Source organism: Nerophis lumbriciformis, linkage group LG16 (genome assembly GCF_033978685.3).
Source record: "Nerophis lumbriciformis linkage group LG16, RoL_Nlum_v2.1, whole genome shotgun sequence".
NCBI classification, from domain to species: domain Eukaryota; kingdom Metazoa; phylum Chordata; class Actinopteri; order Syngnathiformes; family Syngnathidae; genus Nerophis; species Nerophis lumbriciformis.
In genome coordinates this window covers 12,344,599-12,370,706 of record NC_084563.2, presented here as the reverse complement: position 1 = coordinate 12,370,706, position 26,108 = coordinate 12,344,599, and the positions used below count along the sequence as shown (strand labels likewise).

Below are 26,108 nucleotides of genomic sequence, written 5' to 3'. Positions count from 1 at the left end.
CTGTGGACCTGAAAGCTTACATTACAGCATTAATCCCTGCTGGCAGCCAGACGGTCATCTTAGAGGACTAACACACACACACACACAAACACACAAACACACACTAATGCCAACTGCAACAATCACACAAGACTTAAAATATCCAGAGAGTCTGGCCAGGATGGTTTTAAATATGTCTATGCTAGTAAACCACAGAAAGTCTTCACACACACAAACAATTCCCACCATGTTGTCCCACAAACAAGGCATTGACCGCAAAGATGCAGAGAACGGGGATGGGAATCCTCTGTAAATATGTCGATGTTATTCAAGAGCGACGTTATCATAACACACAGTTGATCCAACACAACTGTGATTAATTGAGTCAACATTGAGGCTGGCATTTATGCCGAGTGGACACTTTGTCTCTGTCGTGATGCTGGTGACATAAAACCTCTTCTTAACAAATGAATGTGCGAGAAAGTACAGTTCAGAAAAATCAATGCGTGTGCTTGCTGGATTACTGTCTCCAATCATCTTTAGTGCCAGCATGGGGCAGGAAATTGAGGCATGCACGAACACAAATCCTCACACCCAAATTGCTTCAACTAAAGAAACTGTTTACATATACGTGTGTTTGTTAGCAGGATTACAGAAAAAAAAACTCAACTATATTATGAAGGGGTGGGACAATGGGCTGTGAAAGAACCAATGTAATTATCAGTTCAATTCATATCCATTCATTTTTATTAATTTCCTTTTGAATGATAACGCACCGAGCGCTTAATGCCAAATGACGTCGATGACTAGTTAGTTCGTCTAAAGGGATGAACATGCATGGTGTGAAATGTGTCATATGTGTAATGTGCATTAGTCTGAATGCAGTAATCATCTTAGAGGAGATTCAGATCAGAGGAACCCGAGCTGATCTCAATGTCCCTCTAAGCGGGATCCGACTCTCCTCCCCCCTTGGGTCTATCTGGAAGAAGACTCATTATGTGGTGTATCTGGTAGTCGTCATGAATCCACCATGCCTGTCTGACCCACCGGGCTACAGTATGCAGTTTACCTTCAAAAACACTTTTGCAGACACTTTGTAGATCTTTTACGACCTGTCAATGTATAACGCTAATATAACTTCTCCAAAACCAAACGCAGAAAGCTTTTGTCCGAATTCAAAGCTGAATATCCGACAAACGGCGATGACATCATGCAAAATGACAATCTTTTCTAGGATTTTTACAAGTTCCCCCAAGTTTTTTAACACAACATTTTGTGGTACTTTAACTGGAGCCCACTGCTGTTAAGTTGTCAAGGTTAGTGCCTGCGTTAAAATAGAATCACGCAGCCAATTTCAGAACATCATGACAAACTTACGAGCAGCTGAAAAGATTAATGATCTACTGAATATGAGCAGGGGCACACATCAATCTCTACCTTAAGCAACTTGCTTTTCATCGTGATAACACTCTTTTAAGGATACTTATTGTGTTTAAAGGGGAACTGCACTTTTTTGGAATAGTGCCAATCCTTCAGTCCCTATTTAAGACAAGAACACTTCTTTTTTTATGCATTCTAATTTGTAATATACAGCAAGTATAAGGTGGCTAACAATGAAGCTAATAGGAGTCATCTATTGTGCCCATAAAGTCCTCTAAAAACTACCCAAAAACCACCAACAATTTACATGTCGTGACCTGCATATTAACCAGTAGTTTGTGATCAACTTTGTAGCTATTGACATACTGTACTGAGCTGGCGAGCTGCTGCATCGCCTCTGAGTTGGTGAAAGTTCATTCTAGATGATAAATCATGCCTCTCACCTGGATAGTAAAAAGTTGTGGCCATAAACCAAAAATTTGAGATGGCGAGAAAAACACAAAAAGACGCTCGTTTAAGCCCACCTTTTTTTTTTTTAACCTGCATGAGCATTATGATTAATTCTTCATCTGAACGGGAAGATATAAACAGTCCATCAGTCGGCGTTCCAGTCGGAACAGACATTGTACAGCAAGTGATTGTTTTTATTATGTTCGTAGTTTGTATTTCTTGTTTAGCACTTAGCAATATCGCTACTTGCTGGATCTGCTTATCACTCAGCTTCTAAAACTTGGAGATAATCCTCCTTATACCCAGGCCCAAAAATATAAGGTTCTGGATCATCATTTGTCCCATGAATAGTATTTTTTATGCATGAAATAAGAAAAATACATAAATATTAAATGTTATTGGGAACATGCATGTTACTACATTATATATATACTTACACCATAAAACGATGGATGTTTTTAAGAGCGCTATATATAATTCCTCCATTGTTAGCCACCAACAGCTAGCTTTTATTTAGAAATTAGAATGCATTAAAAAAAGAAAAATGTGTGCTTGTCCCACATAAGGATAGAGAATGATAGGCAAATATTTTTTGTCTATCGTTCACAATCACTATGAAAGACATGACGATGGATGATTTTTTTTTTATAATGCATTCTAATTATTAAATAAATGCCTTTAAAAGTCAGCTTTCAATGGTGCACAATTCCGCCTACAAAACCCTTAAAAAAACATACAAACACCTCCATTGAGGTTTTATATAATGTTATGTAGTAATGGGCACATTTATAACAACATTCAACATTTACGTATTTTGCTCATTTTAATTTAAAAAACGCATCACAACGTTTGCTTTTTTTCTCATCACTGATTATTACTCACTTTAGACTTTTTGAGAGTCAACAAACATAATAATACATCACTTACTGTACAAGGTCTGCTGTCATTAGGTTGCCGACTGCTAGGATGTTTATATATTCCCATTTAGGTGAAGAATGTCTAAAAATCCTCACAATAAACGGGGACCAAGGGCAGGGGGGGGACCAAGTGTCTTTTCGTGTCGTTCTGGACATTTTAGGGTCCTAAATGGCTGTCAAAGTGTACCAACTTGTCGGAATGCCTACTCGACTTCTTCTGTCCAGGTGAGATACATGATTTATGATCTACAATAAACTTACAGGGAGCTAAGAAGTGAGGACACAGCAGACCTTTTGATGATGTAAGCATAGGGAGACATGATAGTGATCACAGCGCCACTATAAATATTTTGTCTGCGTTAGCGCTTATAATAACAATATCACTAATACTTGGTTAATATTCAAGTCACGAAATATAAATATATTGTTGGCCATTTTTGAATGGTTATTTATCAGATTTTATGGGTGAAAAAGGGGAGCTCCTTCTGGCTCTGCTTTAAGTGGACTTTTATTTACGTTTATTTAATATTTAGGATGCATTAAAAAGAAACATTAACCCGTCATCATGTCTTTCATAATGATTGTGAACAATAGGCAAAATTCCAAAAAAGTGCAGTTCCCCTTTAAAGTTCTGTCATATTGCTATTGTGTACAGAAAGCTACTAATTGTCATGCAATTAATGGGTTTGATGTTGCACTGTTTTGGAGTGATGTCCCGTATAGACCACACAATACGGAGCGCTCACCTGTCGGCAGGATTATCCGTGTGTGTGCGTCGCGGTGAGTTTGTGGAGGCAGGACCCTCGTCGCCATCCTGAGGCAGCTCTTCGCACTCCGCCTCGCACTTGTCGTCGTCCAACAGCTCTGTGATCTGAAGACAAGACAAACGGGTTATAAAATTGCAAACTTAGTTGTTTACAAAGCTACGGCATGCAAAAATAAGTTATCGTAACAACTCTTTAAAAATAATTTGGGAAAATGAGTATTTATGGGTACATAATTGAGGTGCAAGTATGTGACAGTGACATTTTACAACGGAGCGAGAAGACGTCCACAAAGGCAAAAAGGTCACAGTTGTTGCGTGCGTCTACTTGAGCAGTTCCAAGGTTACCTCATTAAGAATACCATAAAGACTGCCACCTTCTAAATATGACGGGGTTATGTAACTCTTGTAACTTTACAATTTGCCCGTAAAGGTGTGATGTAAACTTCTGCCATGAAACAACCTTCTCGTCTGACGTAACTTAGCTTTGACATTTAGGGTGTCGAGATGGACGGCCGTTTCATAACACTTCTAAATATAAACGTCCAACTAGCAGGTGAACGGGCGGAGGAGGAAGACGATGGAGGCAATGAGGGGCGAGGAAGACCAGAAGACAAGAAAACAAAAAGGAGGGGACGCCATTTTGGTAACAAGAAAACAATACAAATTGTTGTCTTACATACAGCTGCATGGCAATTTACCATGGCCAATTACCAAAAATCCTACAGCAGTTTGAATAAACCAATGAATCAATAACTGTATAAATTTGGGAATCGACACCGGTACTTTTGTGTGTGTTCATGTGGTAATAAATGTTACATTTGACACTGAGCTGATAATGATAACTGTGCTGGTCTCATTTGCAAGTAAGCATTCATTTCAGTTTGTCAGTGGCATGTTGCCATAGTCAGAGAGTAGTCTTTGCCATTAAATTGGCTTGTCTTTTGTGGAGCCCTTCAAAGTGTTTATACTGTAAGTACTCTACGTATTACACACCAGCTGTCTGAGTTTAACGTGCATCTGAGTTGTAGTTTTGATTATAAAAAATGTGGAGGTGTTGAAATCGCAATGTAAAATTGGCAATGCTGATCAGTAGCATGTATATGGCATATCCATTGTAATTAGCATCGAGCTAGTGTGTTTTGATAAGTGGAGCTTTATGTTTGACAGCTTTGCATTCCTTTCTTTGTTGGCCTTAATAATGCAACATTACAGAGAGGCGATCTGCTACAAATACGCCTGTTAGACCAAGTGCTTGAGCCGGCGCAGTGTCTGCAACCGGACGTGACGTACCGTGCAATAATGGACGGGAACTGCTACCCCTTACTACTAACGTAATTTGGTCATATGAAAGTACTGAACTGGATACCCATCCCTACATTTATTGTTTTCTTAGTACAATGGGGCTACATTTTGATTGCAACTGTAATATGATGGATGGAATAGTTTTTAAAGTTACAATGCCGTATGTTGAATGTTTCAGCCTTGTATTGCTTTAATAAATTAAATCATGATCAGTTTGACAGGAATTTGGGAAAAAAAAACGAAACAAAAAAATAAAAGTTATGTAAATGACTAGTAGTCAACCTCTTCACATCAGTATTTAGTAGATGTACCTTTGGCTGCAATTACAGCACTGTCTGTGTGGATACAGCATGTCTCAGTCAGGCTGGCACATCTGGTCACTACAATTTCCTTTAAACTCAAATTCTGTCAGGTTGCCTGGGGATCAGGCGTAAACAGACCTTTGCAAGCCAGCCACAAATCCACGCAGATTGAGATCTGGGATTTGACTTGCCCACTCAAACATTTACCCTGTTATCTTTGAACCAGTTCTGTTTCGCTTTTGCTGTATGCCCTGCGTCATTGTCTTGTTGGAAAATAAATATCACAAGGCGTTGTTCTTTTGTGGGTTGAAACAGATTATCGTCCAGGATTTGTCCATTTTTTTTTCTGCACTGACGTTCCTTCTGCAGAGAATCATCCCCACAACATGATGTTGCCACCACCATCCTTTAAATTCTCAGTCTACAACTTAAATTGACCATGATTTCATTTATAAAAGTAAGAAAAGGCTGAATAATTCATACAAAATACACCAGCATGTCAAAATTTAAACATATTCACTTTATACAGGACGTGGGCATCAATAGAGGTGTTTTGCATGTTTTTTTGCAGTCGTTGATTCGCATTTAATGTTGTATATATCTGTTTTCAAGCCGGTAAAGTCAGATGCAGTGTATACCAAAATGTAGTTTGGGGGCATGGCCTATGGCGAGGGGAATGTTTCTGTGTTAATCTGTCGCCAACAGAACACATTAGCTTATTTTCCAGTATCCGGTTTGTCCTCTCCTCTCTTCTCCCCTTCACTCGTCTCAACAGCAAACCTATCTGCTGCTGTCTGCAGAGTCGCTATGGCAACATCATCACTCCAGGATTCTGATTGGCTGCTGGGAGATTCTTGCGTCGTCACATCCAGACACAAGGGTGACTCACTGAACTCCACTATGCCAGCGTGCAATTAGGCCAAATATATTTTTGTCTTCAAACTACTTGGACTGATTGTGTTTTTTTGTTTCCACCTGATATGCATTTCTCCCTCACACGTTGTTTGCACTCATGCATGTGCTCCAATGGTGCACGGAGCACATTACTCAGAGGCCACTATGGGAAAATAACCCTATATGTCAGCCAAGATAGCTCTCAAGTGCACCCTTTAAATGTAGCGGATGACATCTTGAGCAATGAACCTTGGGGGTATGACTCTTCCAGCTCATTCAGATGCTGTGCTGACCAAGTAATGAAAGGCAGCGTAACAATATTAGAGGACACACGCCGTTAAATCCTGGGGCCCACAGGGCAGGATGTGTTTGCAACATTTTTAAATCACAAGAACTGCTCTATCACTGCGTGTTTCTGCGTAATGTAAAGACACCTTGATACATGTTCGTGAGCCTGAGTAGGTAAGGATATAACAGGAGCAGAAAACAGCTTTATCTAGTTTCCATTAGGACACTGCCCCAAATATTGCCTTTACATTTTTGGTTAGTCAACACACCTGGACAAAAGTTCTGGGACATCTAATGGAGGTGAAATGCGAAGAAAATGTGTCATTGTTCGATTTGTGAGGTCAGGGGTGACTGATTACGGACAGAGCCTTCACTGTGAAAAATTTACGTTAATGCATATCGATTTCATATTAAGCTTTAAAAGAGAACTACCGTATTTTTCGGACTATAAGTCGCAGTTCTTTTCATAGTTTGGCCGGGGTGCGACTTATACTCAGGAGCGACTTGTGTGAAATTATTAACACATTACCGTAAAATATCAAATAATATTATTTAGCTCATTCCCGTAAGAGACTAGACGTATAAGATTTCATGGGATTTAGCGATTAGGAGTGACAGATTGTTTGGTAAACGTATAGCGTGTTCTATATGTTATAGTTATTTGAATGACTCTTACCATAATATGTTACGTTAACATACCAGGCACGTTCTCAGTTGGTTATTTATGCCTCATATAACGTACACTTATTCAGCCTGTTGTTCACTATTCTTTATTTATTTTTTAAATTGCCTTTCAAATGTCTATTCTTGGTGTTGGCTTTTATCAAATACATTTCCATTGACATCCCGTGACCTGAATATTAACAAAGTATTAGTGATATTATTATTATAAGCTATAACACAGACAACTAGGACTAAGGCCCCATTTACACTGCACACCAAATCAGATTTTTTTTGCCAGTCTCAACGGTCCAAAGTGCTTCAAATCTGATCTTTTGGCATCAGATTCAGTCCACATCAGGAGGTAGTCCTGAATCCGATTGGAATCTGATTATTTCAAATGTGACTTCAGTCTAAACGCAATGCTGTATGTGACCTGAATCAGATTTTTTGTCAGCTTTGGGCGAGCTACGTCACTCGTGCATGCTGGAAAGATGCAGTTGCCAGCGGAAATGGATATTTCATCACAGCATCCGGTTTTGGTTACTAGTTAATGTAATATATGAATATATATATTTTGATTCCGAAGAAATAGCGATTGTTGAAAGACCGGAATTGACGCTGTGGCGCATTTGTGAAGTTGAAAAATAAAGCTTGCGTAGATCCACGCTGATGTCCGTGTCTCCTCTACTTAACAGCCATAAAAAGATTAAAACCCTCCCAAATATATTACACTATATACATTCATTCATAAATTAGATTACTTTCATTTACTTTCAAGTAAAAACACCACTAATTTTTAAGGTGTTACGACTTTTATTTTATTTTGTAGTAGTAACGACTTTCTCCCAGGCAACTTCCTATGTTTTCACTTTATCTAAGTGCGCATGCAAGTGACGTCAAGGCCACATTGGAGCCACATTGGGTCCTGATAAAAATCACATTTTACTTGCAGTGTAAACAGTCAGCTGGAAAAAAATCGGACCTCAAATAAGTCCGATTTGGGCCACTTTGGCCTGCAGTGTAAGAGTAGTCTAATTGTCTGCGTTATAATAATAGACATATTTAGCCAGTGTGCTGCTACATCGCTACCTTTCCTAGGTAAATAAAGGTAAAAAAAGAGAAAACTTCAACCCGAAAAAAAGCTTGTTTGTTGCCACTTTTTTTTTTTTAGATTATTATTAATTTTTCATCTAAACGGGAAGATATACACATCCCATCAGTCGGCATCCCAGAAGACATTGTACAGTAAGTGATTGTTTTACTATGTTCCTAGTATGTATATCTTGTTCAGCACTTAGCAATACTGCTACATGACGCTTAGTGTTTCACTAAAGCCGGATCCACTAAATTGGCCCTGGTGCGTGAATGGTTGTCTGTCTATCTATGTTGGCCTGCGATGAAGTGGCCTCTTGTCCAGGGTGTACCCTGCCCTCCGCCTGAGTGCAGCTGGTACAGAAAGATGGGTGTTTCCATTACCAGTTTCTTATTGCGATATTTAGGTTTTGCGAATTTCTAGGGGTAATTAAAAATCCACTTGTGAAATGAATGTGCCGCTGTATGCTTAAAATGAGCAAATCGGGTACCGGTAAATATTATGTGCCTGTTACTACATTACATATATACTTACAGCATGTTTTTAGAAAAATTGATGGAGGCTTTTGGATGTGTTTAGAGCGCTATATTGGTTTCATTGTTAGCTGACTCTTGCTATCGTTTATTTATAACGTTAAAATGCATAAAAAAACAAAAAACTACATGTGGGCTAGTTTTACATAAGGATTGTGATTTTCTTCTTAAAGTGCAGTTGCCCTTTAAAGGAGAAAACCAGACATGTTATTTTCTGCAGTGTAGAATCCGAGCGATAAAAACAGTTCTTGATGGCGCTGCAGCTCACGCTGTGAAGACCTGGCTTCAGGTTGGAGCAGACAGAAGAAAAAACTAAAAGGTAGAAGTAAAAGGAGGCTGAGGTGAGAGTAATAATAATGTGTGTGTGTGTGTGTGGGCGTAACATGTCAATGCTGCTCAAACAAGGCCACCCTCTCTTCTTTAAAAAGTCCCAAGTTAAACAGATTGTTGATGAGCAGCTTATCAGAGTGTGACAGCATCATAAAGGTTTACGGTATATACACTCTTGACAGCATCATAAAGGTTTATATGCACTCTTGGCATCTCTAACATGACTCCATTCAGCCAATTAAAACGATCATAGTCCAGGGTGCAGTTATGCATTCTCCAGTGTTCTGTAATAGATTAGAGTAGACCATATTAATCTGTGTATTGTCAAGATGTTTTGTCCGGTTGGTTCCCATTATGAAGGTTTCTTAGCAGGGAGGATGTAGGTGTCAGTTGCACGATTGCATTATCACCAGTTTCTTCTACCTGGCGATCCCCTCCCTCTCCACCCTTCTTCCTTCTCTGTGCGTCTCAATCGTCATGGCTGCTTTTTCTGCCGCTCCTTCTTCATTTTGCCCTGGCTCTTACGTAACTGCGCGTGTACTCGGCGCAGAATACCACCTGTGTGCTGAGGAGACACACAAAGTGGATCACAGATGGTACCTGTTCGTTGATGGAGCTGTAGTCGTTGGTGGTGGAGACGTCGTCGTCCTCAGAGTCAAACAAGCCCTCCTGGTTGTCCAGCAGCTCTGCCAGCACTCGGCTGACGGACTCCTGGTCCCGAAGGTCCTCGCCTTCTGTTGACAGACTGCACGTGGACGACAGGACAAGAAGAGAAGAGGGTGTAATATTTACTATGGGACAGAGTAGACACCTGTGTCTTCATGATCAAAGCTCTTTCTGACACAATTTATGTAACTGAATTTATTGCGTTACATTTCAAAAAGACTTAAGACTTAGACAAACTTTAATGATCCACAAGGGAAATTGTTCCACACAATAGCTCAGGTACAATGATGGAAAGTGTAAGGATGGAAAGGACAATGCAGGTATAAATAGACTAAATATAGCAATATAAAATACAACATATATACGTAATAGTTACATAATATATGTACAGTATATTATATATACTGATATATTATAGAATAGAATAGAAAGTACTTTATTGATCCCTGGGGGAAATTCAGCACCACAGTTCGCTCACAATAGACAATAATAATAATGAATAATATATACTATATATTGTATACATAATATATAATATATGAATAATATAGATATATTCTATATATATTCTACTTTTAAGTGCAGTTATATTATGTCTATATCATATATACAATATATGACAATTACCATGTACAATATTACAGTATATGTGACAGCTGCAGCATAAAATAGAGAGTAAATCCAGCAGAAAATAGAAAATAGACATTAAAAACAAAGAGAAGTAGCTAACATAGAAGGTGTCAGGTAATAGACAGATATCATGTATTGCTGTATGTATAAATATGCTGAACATTTTGTTGAATAAATATTTGTAAGCAAAATAGTGTGTGTTTAAAAATTCAGTTTATAAAAATTCAGTGCAGAAATTTTGTATTGCTCAAAACTCAAAATCCACTTTCGGTAAATTAAGACCGAAAGCAACATTGATGTATCAGAAGCAGCCAAACAGATGTCAAGTTTGCAGTCACGTGACATGGGTGGGTCTTGCAAATTTGAGTTTTTGTGTAAATACTTTCTATACACTGAAATTCAAAACAGGGCATTTTCACAAACTGCATTTGTAAAACACAAGCATTTTGCTTACAAATTTGCATTCATTTAAATGTTCTGCATAATTTCATGTTTAAAAATTCTGTTCACAAAATTCAAATGCAAAGGATTAAATTACATAAATTCAAGTGTCCAAAAATGTTTCGGTAGTAAAGACACAAATTAACTTTGATAATCGGGTGTAGTGTTGCGCGATATAGACAATATACATAATATAAATCGTTATATTGTGTTAATACATGTTGATGACACATTCTGTCTGCAGATTCCACAGTGACAAATTAACAAAAAGCGTCCTCAACGCAATGTAGCATTCTCGCTCCATGTTGCAAAGCCATTTCACAGTCAGCAATCCTGGCCTCCATGGTGGCAAATAAACTAAGTTTCTTACAAGCGAGAGCTCTTGAATGTCAACAAAGGTGGGCCGAGCCATACAAAAACACTAAGTTATTATGCCATTATTTGGTCGATACTAGAGTAGATGGATTGGTATTTTTTATTATGAACAAGTTTTGTCGTTTATATTGTTGTTTTCAAACTCAGAAAACAAGTCATTTTAAGGGCAAAAAAACAAATGATTTAAATCAGCCAATATTAATATTCTATTGAAACTTGTTCTGATAATTGGCTTCAACAATGGGTGGAGACGACAATCGTAAATATTGCGTGTGTTCAATATTTACAATCAAATCTCTTTATGTCTGTGGGGAATGGTCCGTAAATAGAGACGTGGCACAGAAGCAAAAAAAAAACACCGGCATCGCAGCTGTTTTGTTGAAAATGCAGCGTAGTAGATTATAGAGCCTATTATTACATCATCTCCATGTTTTTTCCCCTGCACTCTTTTCATCTTTTTTTTTTATTTTTTTTTTTTAAGTTTGGCATTTTTCTTTCACCATCATTTTCTCTTCTCCTCTTCTATATTGCCTGTTCCTCTGGTTGTTGCTATACAGTAGTTGGTTGCTATTCTTCTTCTTCTTCGACTTTGTTAGATCATGTTTGTTCATGCCAGATTTCGGGCTTGGAGGACCATAGTGGGATGGAGTCGTTATCTCTGTTGATATTATCGTAACACAACACACACCTAAACATCCAAACTGCTCAATGCATGATTTTTTATCTTTATGTGTGGGGTCTGAAATAAATAAAGAAATATTTTAAGATTGACAAAATGTTTACCAGCATTTAGTTATTAGTAATATTTTCAAAGGAACAAATCCTTTCATATATTCAAGAAAACCATCCTTATCCTTGACGTTGGTTACTGTATTTTTCTGACTATAGCGCCACATAAAATCCTTTAATTTTCTCAAAATTCAACAGTGCGCCATATACCCCGGTGCACCTAATGTACGTATTAATTCTGGTTTGTGTTTACAGACCTTGAAGCAATTTTATTTGGTACACGGGTGTAGTGAAGTGTGACCAGTAGATGGCAGTCACAAAGAGATGTGCGGACTGCAGGTTGACACCTGTTCAATAAATGACGCTAGCAAGTACCCGTAAGCAAGCAACTAAGATGTTTCATTGAGAATATATAACATTACATCCATCCATCCTTTTTCTACGGCTTATCCCTTTCGGGGTCGCGGTGGGTGCTGAAGTCTGTCTCAGCTGCATTCGGGCAGAAGGCGGGGTACACCCTGGACAAGTCGCTACCTCATCGCAGGGCCAACACAGATAGACAGACAACATTCACACTCACATTCACACACTAGGGCCAATTTAGTGTTGCCATATACGGCGCTCAAAAATCTGTCAAAAAGTATTAGCATGACTTTGGTAAGCTATAAAGCCGCACCGCTTTATGGAATGCGGAGCATTACGTCTACCGTAGTCAGACGTACTGTGCTTCAACATACGATTATAATTATGGTGTGTGTGTGTATTAGGACCCCAAAATTGCACCTACTAGGAGACATTATCTGACATTTTTTTCACAACATTATACAAAACCAACTTTTCTAACCTATTGGTGATACCTGCTTGAAATCTGCGTAAGTCTCGAAAATTTGCGCGCGTTCTCCATCGTAGTCCGTGCAGTAGTCAATAAGCTCCTTCTTTTTCTCTATCCTCCGCTGTTGCCATTTCTAATATAAAGTACAGTACAGTTCTAACTTATATATCCTTCAGTGGCCTCGCTATGGAAGCGCTAAAAACTACCGGTAAAATAAAGATGACACGGAGAAGACGCTGTCGAAGGTGAGCCACGTAAATAAGACCGACCACAAAACGGCACATCCTGGAGAGACCGTCAGAAAGTGACTCGAAAATGTTCTGTAAAACTATTTATGCAACATTTTGATCAAAGAATCACCATTATATGTTATGTAGAGAACAAGGAAGTCTTTTAAATGTAAAAAAAATAAACTAAAAATATGGTCCCTTTAGGGCGGTGCGCCCTATGGTCCGAAAAATACGGTAAGTGGTTTGGACCGGCATGTTGCTTTCTGAGCATTTTAAGATGACTAATTTTATTCCACTTCCCTTTTCCTTGACGAACCGCCATCAGAAGAGTCTACCTCAAGCTTGGACGACATAATTAAAAGAAAAGGTTAACTGAAAGCCTGCCTCCGCGTCCCGACTTCAGATAAGCGAAAGACGATGGATGGATGGATGGATGGACGGTTAACAAGCAACAAAATTAACTTGACCATCCTCAGTATAGCAACGCACTACCTAGCATTTTTCTGCCTACGTATTATTTCTGTACCGCCTTTATAAACGACCGTAATGGACTCGAAATAAAACAACATATGACTGATGAATTGGGCTTGCAACGTGTTGTGTTTGACTGGAATGAACAAAACAATTGAATTGAGTCTTACTGAAAGATGTCCGGTCCAAAGACGGCAGCAAGCGCTCCGATGTTCCAGCTCTCTTGCTGAAGCGACGCCACACTAGCCAGGAAGCGGCACAGGAAGCGCAGCAGGCCGTAGTTGAGCTGTGGAAGCTGCTGCAGCAGGAACTTCAGGTTTCTGCACAGCTCTTCCTCGCTGCTATATTCTGCTGAAGGCAGGGAGGAAAATAAAGATTATATAAGGAAAGCACAGGCATGACTGTTTCAATCACGGTCATCACTGTGATTGTTTCAACAGGAAGGAGGAGGTGGTGTACACATGTTTATTTTAAAGAATGTGATAGGTTAAATAATAGGACTATCAAAGTCTGCCAAGATGCCTGTGGCGGTGGGGGCGAGGTTATGGGCGTGGTGCCCATTACATCATCGAGTAATTTGCATAATTTGCTATGATGATATGATTTTCTTTAAAAAGGTTAAAAACATGTATACATACATTTAAAACCAATCCATTATGAATCCGTATCAACATATATATTTTTTTGTCCTTTTGCCGTATTTTCAATTGTTGCTGCTTTTTGTACTTTGTTGAGATTTGTCAAGTGTTTACAGACTTTTAATGAATTTTTTAAAATGAAAAACAACTAGCAACAAATCTAACATCTTCTTCTCTGGTGTTATAAAATTTACCGGTAGTCATGTTGAGAGACTCTTAACTTCTGTGCCTTGATGTCGCTGAGGCTAGCTGCAACGAGCATGACGTCACACTTGCTTGGTGCTGCTGCTCCAGTTGGACTTTCTCTTCTTAAAAGTCGCCACTGTCTTTTTAATATTTGCACATTTTGTAGATGGCTGTCCGCGGGTATATCTGTTATATATAAATATTACCTCCACATTGCAGACATGCTGACAATGCCCCAGACAGTCACAATGGCGTGTGTTTTGTTTGCATCCAGTTTCCGTAGCATAGTTTTCAGTGATCAAAGTCTTTTTCCGGTGGTCATGTTTTCCATACAGCACTTGTTAATAGTGTGCAAATAATAGACTGTATATATCAATGCATACTGTATCAACCATCTATTGTTAATGTCTTATGTGTGGTTTGGATTGGATGTTAGGTTTTCTCATGGTCACAAACACATTGTATGTGCCTGAAAGGTGAATGGCGGAGAATGAAGTGTTGTGTGTACGGGGAAGTGCGGACTCAGGAGACGGAAGTGTTTGCACGGGAGGTAAAACATGTTGAGTTGTGCCGTTTGTTATCATAAGTTTGCTAATAAAAGTGATGTGATTTATTCTGGGGGCTAAAATATATTTATTATAGGGCTGGGCGATATATCGAATATACTCGATATATCGCGGGTTTGTCTCTGCGATAGAGAAAATGACTATATCGTGATATTCGAGTATATGTTCTCACGCAGTTGCTTTTAGCTGCAGGCATTACACTACAGGCTCTTCCCACTCTTTCTAGTCTCTCCTTCTCACAGAGACTTAAACAAGCGCACCTTCTTGCATACGTCACATACGTATACGCCCTTGCTGAGCAGAGAGGTAGCAGCATGACAAAAGTTAGCTGTGGTGCAGTGGTAATACGAGAGAAAGAAGGTGCGAATCTGGTAACAAATGAAGGAAGAATTAATACCCAAGAAAAACAGCAGGGGGTCCATCGTCTGGCGGTGGTTTGGCTTCAAGTGGGAATATGTCGAACAGACAACCGTAATTTGTCAAGTGTGGGGCGAAAGCGTAGCTGTGTAATGCTTCAAAAAGTAGCATTACTGCTAATATGTAGCATCATTTGAAAAGTCACCCACTAGAGAATGAAGAGTGCTTACTCCGCATGTCAACATCTCCGTTCGGTGCCACACCAACAAAATGCCGAGGCAACCATTTCCACATCAACACCGTATGAAAAAAATTGTCAACAGAAGGAGATAACGTCCGCAGGAACCTACCACATAGCGAAGGACGTACACAATTTGATTTCCTATTATGCAGCTCATTTTTATTTGACAGTTATTGAAATATCTTGTGTGACATCATGCACAGAAGTGCACTTTATTTGTTTTAAACTATTGTAGTGGCGTTCTGTACAAAAAGTGCACTTTAATTTAGTGTTGTTTTGATTTGTCATCTTAGTGACATCATGCACAAAAGTGCACTAATAGAAATGACATGAATGTTTGTGCCACTGCTTAACAACTGTTTAATAAATACAGTTTTGGTCAATTGACTTAGTTGTGATTTCCCTCTCTGCGTGAAAGTTTAAAAGTAGCATATATTAATGCAGTATGAACAAGAAAGTTTTAATGTAGACACATAGAATCATCATACTGCTGTGATTATATGCATCAAGTGTTCATTCAAGGCTAAGGCAAAATATCGAGATATATATCGTGTATTGTGACATGGTCTAAAAATATCGAGATATTAAAAAAAGGCCATATTGCCCAGCCCTAATTCGAGTATATGTTCTCCCGCAGTTGCTTTTAGCTGCGGGCATTAAACTGCATGCGTTTCCCACTCTCTTTCTTGTCTCTCCTTCGCACAGAGACATAAAACAAGCGCATTTCTTATATACGTCACATACTGTCGCGCATGCAACGTCATACGCTCTCGCGGAGCAGAGAGGTAGAGACATGGGTACCATTAGCTGTGGTGCTTGCGGTGCGGTGCGAGTGGTTAATATGAGCGAGAGAAGGTGCAAATCTGGTAACAAATGAAGGAAAAATAAATAATTCCCAAGAAAAACAGCAGGCAATCCATCGTCTGGCGGTGGTTTGACTTCAAGCGGGAATATGTTGAACAGACAACCGTAATATGTCAAGTATGCGGCAAAAGCGTTGCTACATTTGTAGCATCATTTAAAAAGTCACCCGCTAGAGAAGGAAGAGTGCTTGAAACCCGCATGTCAACATTTCCGGCCGGTGCCACACCAACAAAATGCCCGAGCAACCAATTTCGTATGAAACAAATAGTCAACAAGAGAAGGAGATAACGTTCGCAGGAATCTACCACATAGCCAAGGACATACACTATTTGATTTCCTATTATGCAGATCATTTACCAAAGACTATAAAAATGGGACCCATTACCTCCCTGCTTGGCACTCAGCATCAAGGGTTGGAATTGGGGTTTAAATCACCAAAAATGATTCCCGGGCGCGGCCACCGCTGCTGCCCACTGCTCCCCTCACCTCCCAGGGGGTGATCAAGGGTGATGGGTCAAATGCAGAGAATAATTTCGCCACACCTTGTGTGTGTGTGACAATCATTGGTACTTTAACTTTAACTTTATTTTTATTTGACAGTTATTGAAATATCTTGTGTGACATCATGCACAAGTGCACTTTATTTGTTTTAAACTATTGTAGTGGCGTTCTGTACAAAAAGTGCACATTAATTTAGTGTTGTTTTGATATGTCATCTTAGTGACATCATGCACAAAAGTGAACTAATAGCTTGTTTTAAAATATCTCTGACAATCTTGCACTAATAGAAATGACATGAATGTTTGTGCCACTGCTTAATAACTGTTTAATAAATACAGTTTTGGTAAATTGACTTAGTTGTGATTTCCCTCTCTGCATGAAAGTTCAAAATTAGCATATATTAATGCAGTATGAACAAGAATGTTTTAATGTAGACACATAGAATCATCATACTGCTGTGATTATATGCATCAAGTGTTCATTCAAGGCTAAGGCAAAATATCGAGATATATATCGTGTATCGTGACATGGCCTAAAAATATTGAGATATTAATTAAAGGCCATATCGCCCGGCCCTAATTTATTATATTACTTTAATTTGTTTTCAAGTAAAGAAAAAAACAACAACTTATTTTCAAAGTGTGGCTGTAATTAAAATGCCATGGCGGCACGCCACATTCGATTACAATAAAGCCATTAAATGCAAAGCCATTAAATCTTGGTGCCACAGTGCAGGATAATACATGGTTTAATAAAAGTACATGCCCCCAGATCAGATTCTAATCTATCATGTTGGGGAGGTGACGTGAAGTGAACGTGACAAAAAATGCCAAGTTATCAAAGCTATATTTTAACGAATGCCAGTATGAAAACTCCCCTATGGCTGTCAAAGAGATTATAAAATATTTTGTGTTGTGATAAAGGTAAAAGAGGAATAGGATGAGGAAAGAGAAACCTAACAATAGCAGTGATTATGATTCCATTAGAATTAATTTTCCTATAAATGTTAGTTGGGTACTGAAATAGAATAGAATGTGGGTGAGAAGCAGGGCACCTTGATGCAGTTGTAGTATGTGCCCCTGGATGGCTGCTGGGATAACGGGTTCGGGGAGCTCCTGCAGGAAGAGTCGGAGCAGACTGACCGCAGACGCCAGGTCCGCCTCCTTGTCCAGCTCCACCTCCTCGCCGCTGTCGTAGCGCTGGCGCAGCCAACCCACGCGCTCCGCGTTGCCGTTAACCAGGAAGAGACCCTTGAAGTCCAGATGACCTGGAAGTATGACACAGTATATGTTTTATCTACGAGAAACACGCATTTCATTCGTCTGCTCGATATGAATAAAATGGTATATGTGGGCTCTGTACCGCGGATGTCGTTGTGGCTTGTGCAGCCCTTTGAGACATTTGTGATTTAGGGCTATATAAATAAACATTGATTGATTGATATTGACGTCAAATCCACATCACATCTTTTAGGATTGCACTGCAGATCAAAAAATGGAAGTTGGCATTGGTAATTGGAGCAATGCAATAGTTATGTTTTTGTTATTTTATACTCATTTGTTTAGTTTTTTTATGAAACAAGAGCCAGCTGCTGTCAGGCGGATGAGTGTTGACTGACAAGCACTCAGCATTATTTAATTACAAACATTTTTAAGCATTTGTTTTGCTCTTAACACTGGACTTAAATCTGATACTGGTGTCAACTAAAACTACATATACAGTAAACCCTGGTTTGTCGCTGTTAATTAGTTACGGATTTGACTGACTTGAAATACATTTCCGCGAACTTGGGTGAATAATTAATAATTGATTATTTTTCACAGCTAGAGCAAAAAAAACTGTTCATGCCCTTCTAAGTATGTTTTTATCATCATGAGGGCCCTCTAGGTATGTAATAACACTCAGAGTCACCTTTATATTTGTTTAAAGTAGCAGTAGAGTGGAGAAACAAGTTGCCTCGATATTGAAGCTATTTTCACACACATCTGATTTATGACACCGAAAGACTTATAAAGTTTGCGAATAAATAGAAACGATCAAAATAGTATCAATCTCACGATGATTCCCGAGCCATTTTGAGAGATAATGCCAGTCATAGAGGTAGGAACCGCAGATCCGTTCCCCATCAACAACAATGCAAACCATGCAAACTTTGTGAGAGTCAACGATTACTTTGGGAAAAATTATGATTCAAAAAGTTATATTGTTGATCTTGAATATAAGAAGGATGATCTACATGTTTTAGAAGCTTTGCTAAACAAAACCAGCTTTTCGTAAAAAAATAAGCAGTAGTAGTAGTAGCATGTAGCAGTATTGCTAAGTGTGCTAAACAAGAAATAGAAACTACAAACATAATAAAACGATAGCCTAATGTAAAATGTCTGCTTTCACTTCGATGTCCATATCTTCCTGTTTAGATGAAGCATTAAACATGATGCACACAAAGGGTTAAAAAGAAAAAGTCTCCCTGCAGACACTGTCTTCGGTTGTGTGTTGTTTGTCTCCTTCTCCGAGTCACAGATGAACAACTTCTAGATTCTGCTGCTGTCCTCCTATTGTCCAGATGAGAGGCATGATTTATAATCTAGAATAACTTTGACGAGCCGAGACGCGATGATGTCGGCTCACAGTTAAAGCAGCATAGGACTACTTAGCTGTTTGTATCATTGCGCCGCTAAGAAATAGTTTGTCTGTGTTAGGAGCGCTTATAATAACAATATCGCTAATATTTGGTTAATATTCAGGTCATGATATGTATAAAGAGTATTGTTGGTGGGTTTTGGATGGTTATTTAGAGGGTTTTGTGGGCAAAATAGAGAGCCCCCATTAATTACATTTTAGCGGACTTTGTATGAATTTATTTATTTACAGATTAGAATGCATAAAGAAAAACATGTGTTCATGTCTTATATAAGTATTGTGAACGATAAACAGCACATCTCTGTCAATTTTTTGCTCATTTCCAGTATAACTGGTCTGATGATATGGTCAGAGTGCAGAAGCGTTACTCCAGTGATAACAATCTCCAGAAATAGCCGAAGGTATTCGGAGCGGAATATTCAAAATGGCTGACTGAATTTGTGGCATTTTGTGATGTTTGAACAGTGTTTTTACCTACTTTGCGGGTTGTAAATAAGATTGGATATGGTTTAATGGATATAATGAAACACCATTAAGCATATAAAGTCAACTTGTTTTTCCACTCTAATGGTATTTTAAGCCAATATAGTAATGCTGCCTGAGGCTGACCCAATCAGTGGCCACGATACTAAACTCTGATTGGTTTGGTCTCATCTGCTGGAGTGTTGATATTTTTAGTTAATGGTCATTTTTATGCTTGAAAATTCTAGAGGTCATATTATAATTTTTTTCTACATTTAAAAGGACTTTTTTTTGTGGTCTACATAACATGTAATGGTAGTTCTGTGGTCAACATTTTGCATAGATTATATTTTACAGATCATATTCGAGCCGCTTTCTGCCGCGGTCTTATTTACTGTATGTGCCTCCACTTAGACTGTGCCTTCTCCCCGTCAGCCATGTTGTTGTAGTTTTTACCGCTTCCATAGTGAGTCTACGGACAGATATTCGCTACTTTGTATTAGAAATGGCAACAGCGGACGATGCATGTGCATATACGAGCCAGTCTGCCTCACAAGAGGATAGAGAAAAAGAAGGAACTTATTGACTACAGCGTCAGACTACAATGGCGGACTCGGGCAAAGGTCTTCCAGTAAAACTTTACCATATATGGAGATATCAGCTGACATCACATTAGGAAAAACATCACAGATTGGGCAAATTCCAAAAGCTTGTTTGGGGGAAGTATGAAGGAAGGCAAGATTGTTTTATGAATATCTTCGCAATGGTTTGATTTCACATTTTTGGGAATTATGCAGATCTCAAATACACAAAAACAGGCACCAAAAGTAAGAAAATTAGTTTTTGCGTAATAGGTCCCATTTAATTTGGGGCAAAAATACGAAGAATATGCATGTGATAAGAGTAAAGTCACAAACTCTGAAGCGCGATGTGACAAGGGACGACTGTAAACAACAAATGAAGCATGTTGTCAGTCATGCAAGTCCAACATTTTGATTTGTAAAAAAAAAAAGTATTGTGTTTATGCTAAAAACCTCCCACTGCTGTGAGTCACAACATCTTTTTAATGCTAGTACCTCAGCTATTGCATGCAAAATTAACAAGAGATTAAGGTCTTTTCACAGGCTGAATAACTTCCTGACTCGCAGCAGCGACTTATTTCACGTATGAGCGAGAAGCTGCCAGGATTAAAACCATATTCCATAACCTCATATGGTCAAGAGGCCCCCTACTTGCACAAACGGCCACATCTAAGAAGACTTGAGGTGAAAGCCTGAGTGCAACAGTTATATAAAAGACCCCCCCTCCACTTTCCTTTACAGTAATATTTCATTTAAGACCGCACAAAAGAGAGCTCTAGCCAGGATGTTTACAAGATAAAAGCAGGTCTTGGTAAGTTGTATTCTGTCTTCTACTTTGCAGAATGATCCGACACTAATCAGTATTGGACCATTTCTGTGAAAATGTACGCGATCGATCCCAGTTAATGCTCATCACAAAAACGGATTTATTTTTGGTCCCCCGGCTGTTAGCAGCCAAATATGTCTCCATACACGGTATGCAGTGCAAAGCCGCTCCTTGAAGTAAATAATCCCCAGTTGTGGCAAAACAATACTACATTTCTTACAAGTACATTATCACTGGAGGACGAGGCTAAAAACAAGTTACGCATCAAGTAAAAAAGGCATTCTAATCGCTAAGCCAGTTTGAAAAAAACACGTAAACTGAGAAGTATAGATTGAAATGCTTTACAGCAGAAAATAATCGGCTATTAACAGGAAAATAAATAGATTAATAGGAGTCGAGAGAGAGGGTAATGTAACGATGCTCTGCTGCTGTCTAAAAAGATAGCACATTGATCCATATGTGTCGATAGCAAGACGGGTATCAGTACATGATCGGTACTATAATGATTAGATCGATATTTGCATTTTCACAAAATGTTTTTTTCCTTCTTTATTATGCATTTTCGGCAGGTGTGACTTATACTCCGAAAAATACGGTAGATAGTTTTTGTTTAGTTATTGTGTACTATGGACTTTATTTTGCTCAAACAATTGTATGCAATGAAAGGGAATAGGGAACCAGTTTATACATTGTGTTGATTTTGTTACAGTCAAAGGTGCTCACCCTTAATAAATGGAAAAATGTATATTTGATAACATGTGATTGATATCAGCCAATCTCATGGATGATCGATATCGCACTCGGCAGCATAAAACCCTGATCGGAACTACCCTAATACTGATTAAATATCTGATGACAAGTGTGTGTGTTACTTGTCCAATCAGACAGTTTTAATATCATTAATGCACTTCTCACAACTTTCCGACGGAATGTTTGAGTGATACATGGTAGGAATGTAACGATATGAACATTTCATATCACGGTTATTGTGACCATAAGGATCACGGTTATCCTTATTATTGCGGTATTGTTGAATGTGCTCAAAATTACTTGTAAACACACTGAAATCTTATTTTGTTTATACTTAAAATAGACACACTATTTTACATGTTTTGTGTTATTTATACTTCACTGATAGTGCTTTACTAAGTATTGTATCTGTTTTAATAGCTGTGCATTTATTGTTTTAAATATTGGTTTGTACTGTATCATTGTAGGATGTACCTAAACTAAAAGTGCATATCAAATCAAATATATTATTAATTATTGTTTCTGGCTGGCGTTGTGACATCCTACTTTGTTCAGCGGTCCTGAACGCACCGTAAAAACACTGATGTCTCGTATTCTTCCAAGTATAGAACAATCACTGTGTTCTAAGAGAGCACAGCTTGTAAGTTCAATGTGCACAATTGAATAGCACAGTTGCTCAGAGAGTAATGTGTTTTATATAAGTTTGGATAGACGTTAATGTCGGTTTTTATGTTAGCATTTAGGCTAGTGAGCTGGCGCCAGTCCATCCATCCATTTCCTACCGCTTGTCCCTTTCGGGCGTCAGTGAGTTTATCAAAGTACAGTTGTCAGTCACGTTTTTTCCCATAATTTTAATCAAAACTGAAATACTAACCGTCTGGGGTTTTATAGGTGGGGATTGCTATGGTATGCTGTGATGTAATTTGGTGCTTGTGTGCGTGACTCACCATGTTCCTCTATGTAGTCGACGATGTCTTTCACCAGCGCAGGAACCTCGTGGCCGCTGAGTGTGTGCGTGCGCGTCACCTCGTCAAGTGGGACACCAAAAACCCGCGTGGCGCCAGCGGAGCCCCCGCCCTCGTTGCCTGGCAACGGAGACACGCTCTTCCTCATGGTCTCCACCTCCTCCTCACCACAAGCCCGCCAAGACCTCACGTCTTTGGAAAGAAAAAAGAAAGCACAAAAAAAAATTCATAATGAGCTACAATTCTTTACTCTTCTTTATTCTTTACCCAAGTAGCTATTCTATATATTTCAAGTAACAGCATGGTTTCATGTTGGGGAAAAGGCACAGTTTAATTATGTCACTCTTGCATAATCTTCAATACTTACTCATTTAATTCCCGTCCTACTGGGCCTCATCGGGCTTGTAAACATAATTTTCAAGTTATGAAAGTAAACAGTGGTAGATGATTTTTAGTCCACTCACTGAACACCACTTGGAGTTCTTAACGTAAGACATTCATTACATAATACAACTTTTTTGCAGGGTAAAATCAGTTCCCAAAGCTTAAAACTTAGTGAAGTATATGTACTTGTGGTGTAAGGGTATTGTATATATCGCAGTATTTCGGTTCCAGAGTCTTCACAATATTACCTTGACGCCTGACGGTATCAAACAAAAACTTTTTGTTGTTTTTGTTCGACATTTCCTGAAAAATGTCATCAAAATCTCACCATACCTATTTGAGTTATGTTTCTAACAAACAGACAAACGAACCCTGGTGAAAACATCACCTCGTTGGCGGGGGTAAGAAAGTCGGCGTTCTGCAAAGCAATACTTTCGTCTCCAGCGTTTCCAAGAAAGTAATCACCCAAAAAATGTTCAACGTGGGAAATATGAGTAAACTGAAAAACTACTTGATAAATACTCAATCCATCCATCCATTTTTCCACCGCTTGAATCTCTCAATGTCAGGGTGAGGGGAAGGCAGCGTACACCCTGGATAAGTCGCCTCCTTATAAACTGTCATCCAGAAAAGATATCTAAAGCCAGCCAAGCCAAACATCAGTTTGTGAGGTATTTACATTATTAAAAGGTAAATTAAAAGGTAATTTTTCTGAGAAACAGCTTTTTCCAGACTGATACAAACAATGTCCACTGTGGAGAACGCTGCTTCTCAGAAAGTCAAAGTGGTTATTGTTTTACACTGGATGTTTACATTTTCACTTTAAAGACACTCAACTAAGTTCTTTTTTTAAATATTTGCTTGAAACAGTGGATGTCCATGCACAATTAATTCATTGTGCTTGAAAATTCATGTTTGTAGTAATATATATGATTAAAACATTTTAACATTATGTTTGTGTTCAATTACAGTAAGTGTGTTAAATTATGAACATCTCTGCCACTTCATTTTGCAAACTATAACATTTTTAAGTTGGTTTTTTTAGGACATATACGCCAATAATATCGTACCGTGGCCTTAATACCGTGTGATTTTGATCCCTAATTTTCACAAATTTGTCTTCATGACATCCTGTTCTTTCTTCCTCAGGCGGTCAAACGGGTGTGCTGTTTGTTCCTCCTCTTTATTCTCTTGACAACCATCTGAAAACCAGTTTGCCATACTGACGGTCAGCTTGTTGTGCAACGTGTTGTGTGAGCAAAAAGGTGCACGTTTCTCTGGGTTCCAGTTAATTACGGCCATCTGTGATTAGTGGCTTACCAATCAGATCCACAATTTAACTATTTTAGAGAGAGAGAGCCCTTGTACACAAGCGGAATTAGGGATGGGCATTAATCAGTACTTGGCTGCATAAAAAAGGAAGATGTTGAAAATAATATTGAGCAGAAAATATTAGAATCATGTTCACCAGAGGATATCTGCATTGATGTAGTTAACCTTAAATCCATTATTATTATCATTATTATTACCACGCTAGGCAGTCACAAAGCATCTGCTGGTTGCAACTTAGTGGTGCACTCCATTTTGACAATTACCCTCGATCAATTAATTTTGAAATGGGACCTATGATAAATTTCGCCTTTTCTGACTTGTAAGTGTTGCTACAATGTTGAATACTCGTGTTAAACAATGCCAAAGCGTCAAATGTATTTTGGCCTGACCATGCAATCCGTTTTTGATGCCCTACAGTGACGTTGAGATGTCACAGCCAGGTGGACGTACTTATTTGGACATTAAGTCAAGCTCTCCGATAGAGGGGGAGGAGATCCTCTCCCTTTTGCTTTAGGCTATGAGGAAACACAAAAAAGGTAGGATAAAGTATTATTTTCATCTAATCGTGGCATGCGCATAATTTTTCATTCATTTTCATTTATTTAGCACCGACGTGCTAAAAGCAGCTGCTTTTTATGGCCGGGTGAATCTATAAAATGTGTATGAATGTTTATTTTCGACCGTTGTCTGAAAAAAAAAATAGCGGGGACAACTTCAAGACTTTGTTTAAACAGTGTACATTTTCAAAAGATAAGTTATGAATTTTGTAGAGGGTTCAGTATGTTTTTTTTGCAATCTGGTAACACCTCCACAAATACAATTTCCACACAGACTCCAGAAATGTGTTATGAAGGTGACTGTGGAGCAAACTTTATAATACATATTATCTAGTTCTTAACTTTTTTGACTTCAGGGACCAACTTCTCCACTACAGAGGGACCTGGGGCCTACTTAAATATTAACACTGAGTTAGCAATCTTACTGTGGATTTAATGGTATTCAGTAATTATACGTAACCTACTCACAGTTTAACAGGATAAACTTTGTCAAATGATAGGAAACCATGTGTTAATCACAAAGATTAGGTCAAGCTGATTACAAAAATAAATATTAATCAAATATACTGCAAAAACTGATAAAATAAATTTACATACAAATATGCAAGGCAAAAATAAATAGATTCTAACTAAATAATAATTTAAGTGCAAATGAAGATAAAGCTTCAACACCTTAGTCATAAGTTTTGTGCTTGAGAAATTTCTCTGACTTAAACGCCAGACTTCTGTTTGTTTCAGATTGTCATTACTGCCACAAGTGGTGAAAAGGCGTACTACAGCTGAGTACTGCTACGGCCCATACGGACCCCCGTCTGAGAGAGACATTTTGAGCGGCCCTTCAGGGGGCGCTCGCGGCCCAACAATGGGCCCCAGCCCGTGAAGAAACACTGATCTAGACCACAAGGAACTGTTTTAAAATGTCGATTAAAATCATCATAGGTTCTCTTTTACAGCCAGCTGATCAGTTTTTCTGCCTGCATTATACTA

General features: G+C 38.7%; 1 protein-coding gene across 10 annotated transcripts in view; it reads right to left on the bottom strand.

The window, feature by feature from the left end:
• fam13b (family with sequence similarity 13 member B) overlaps positions 1 to 26,108 on the bottom strand; it is a 98,536-nt gene that overhangs the window by 50,219 nt on the left and 22,209 nt on the right. For 8 of the 10 annotated variants that reach the window (XM_061976629.2, XM_061976628.1, XM_061976625.1 and 5 more), the window contains exons 3-7: positions 22,831 to 23,040; positions 17,679 to 17,891; positions 13,442 to 13,622; positions 9,498 to 9,642; positions 3,473 to 3,597 (exon numbers count right to left, since the gene is read on the bottom strand). In XM_061976629.2, coding sequence (XP_061832613.1) covers positions 3,473 to 3,597; positions 9,498 to 9,642; positions 13,442 to 13,622; positions 17,679 to 17,891; positions 22,831 to 22,996 — 830 coding nt within the window. In that variant the 5' untranslated portion in view covers positions 22,997 to 23,040. The remainder of the gene's footprint in view (positions 1 to 3,472; positions 3,598 to 9,497; positions 9,643 to 13,441; positions 13,623 to 17,678; positions 17,892 to 22,830; positions 23,041 to 26,108) is intronic. The other 2 variants (XM_061976624.2, XM_061976632.2) reach the window with 1 other exon arrangement.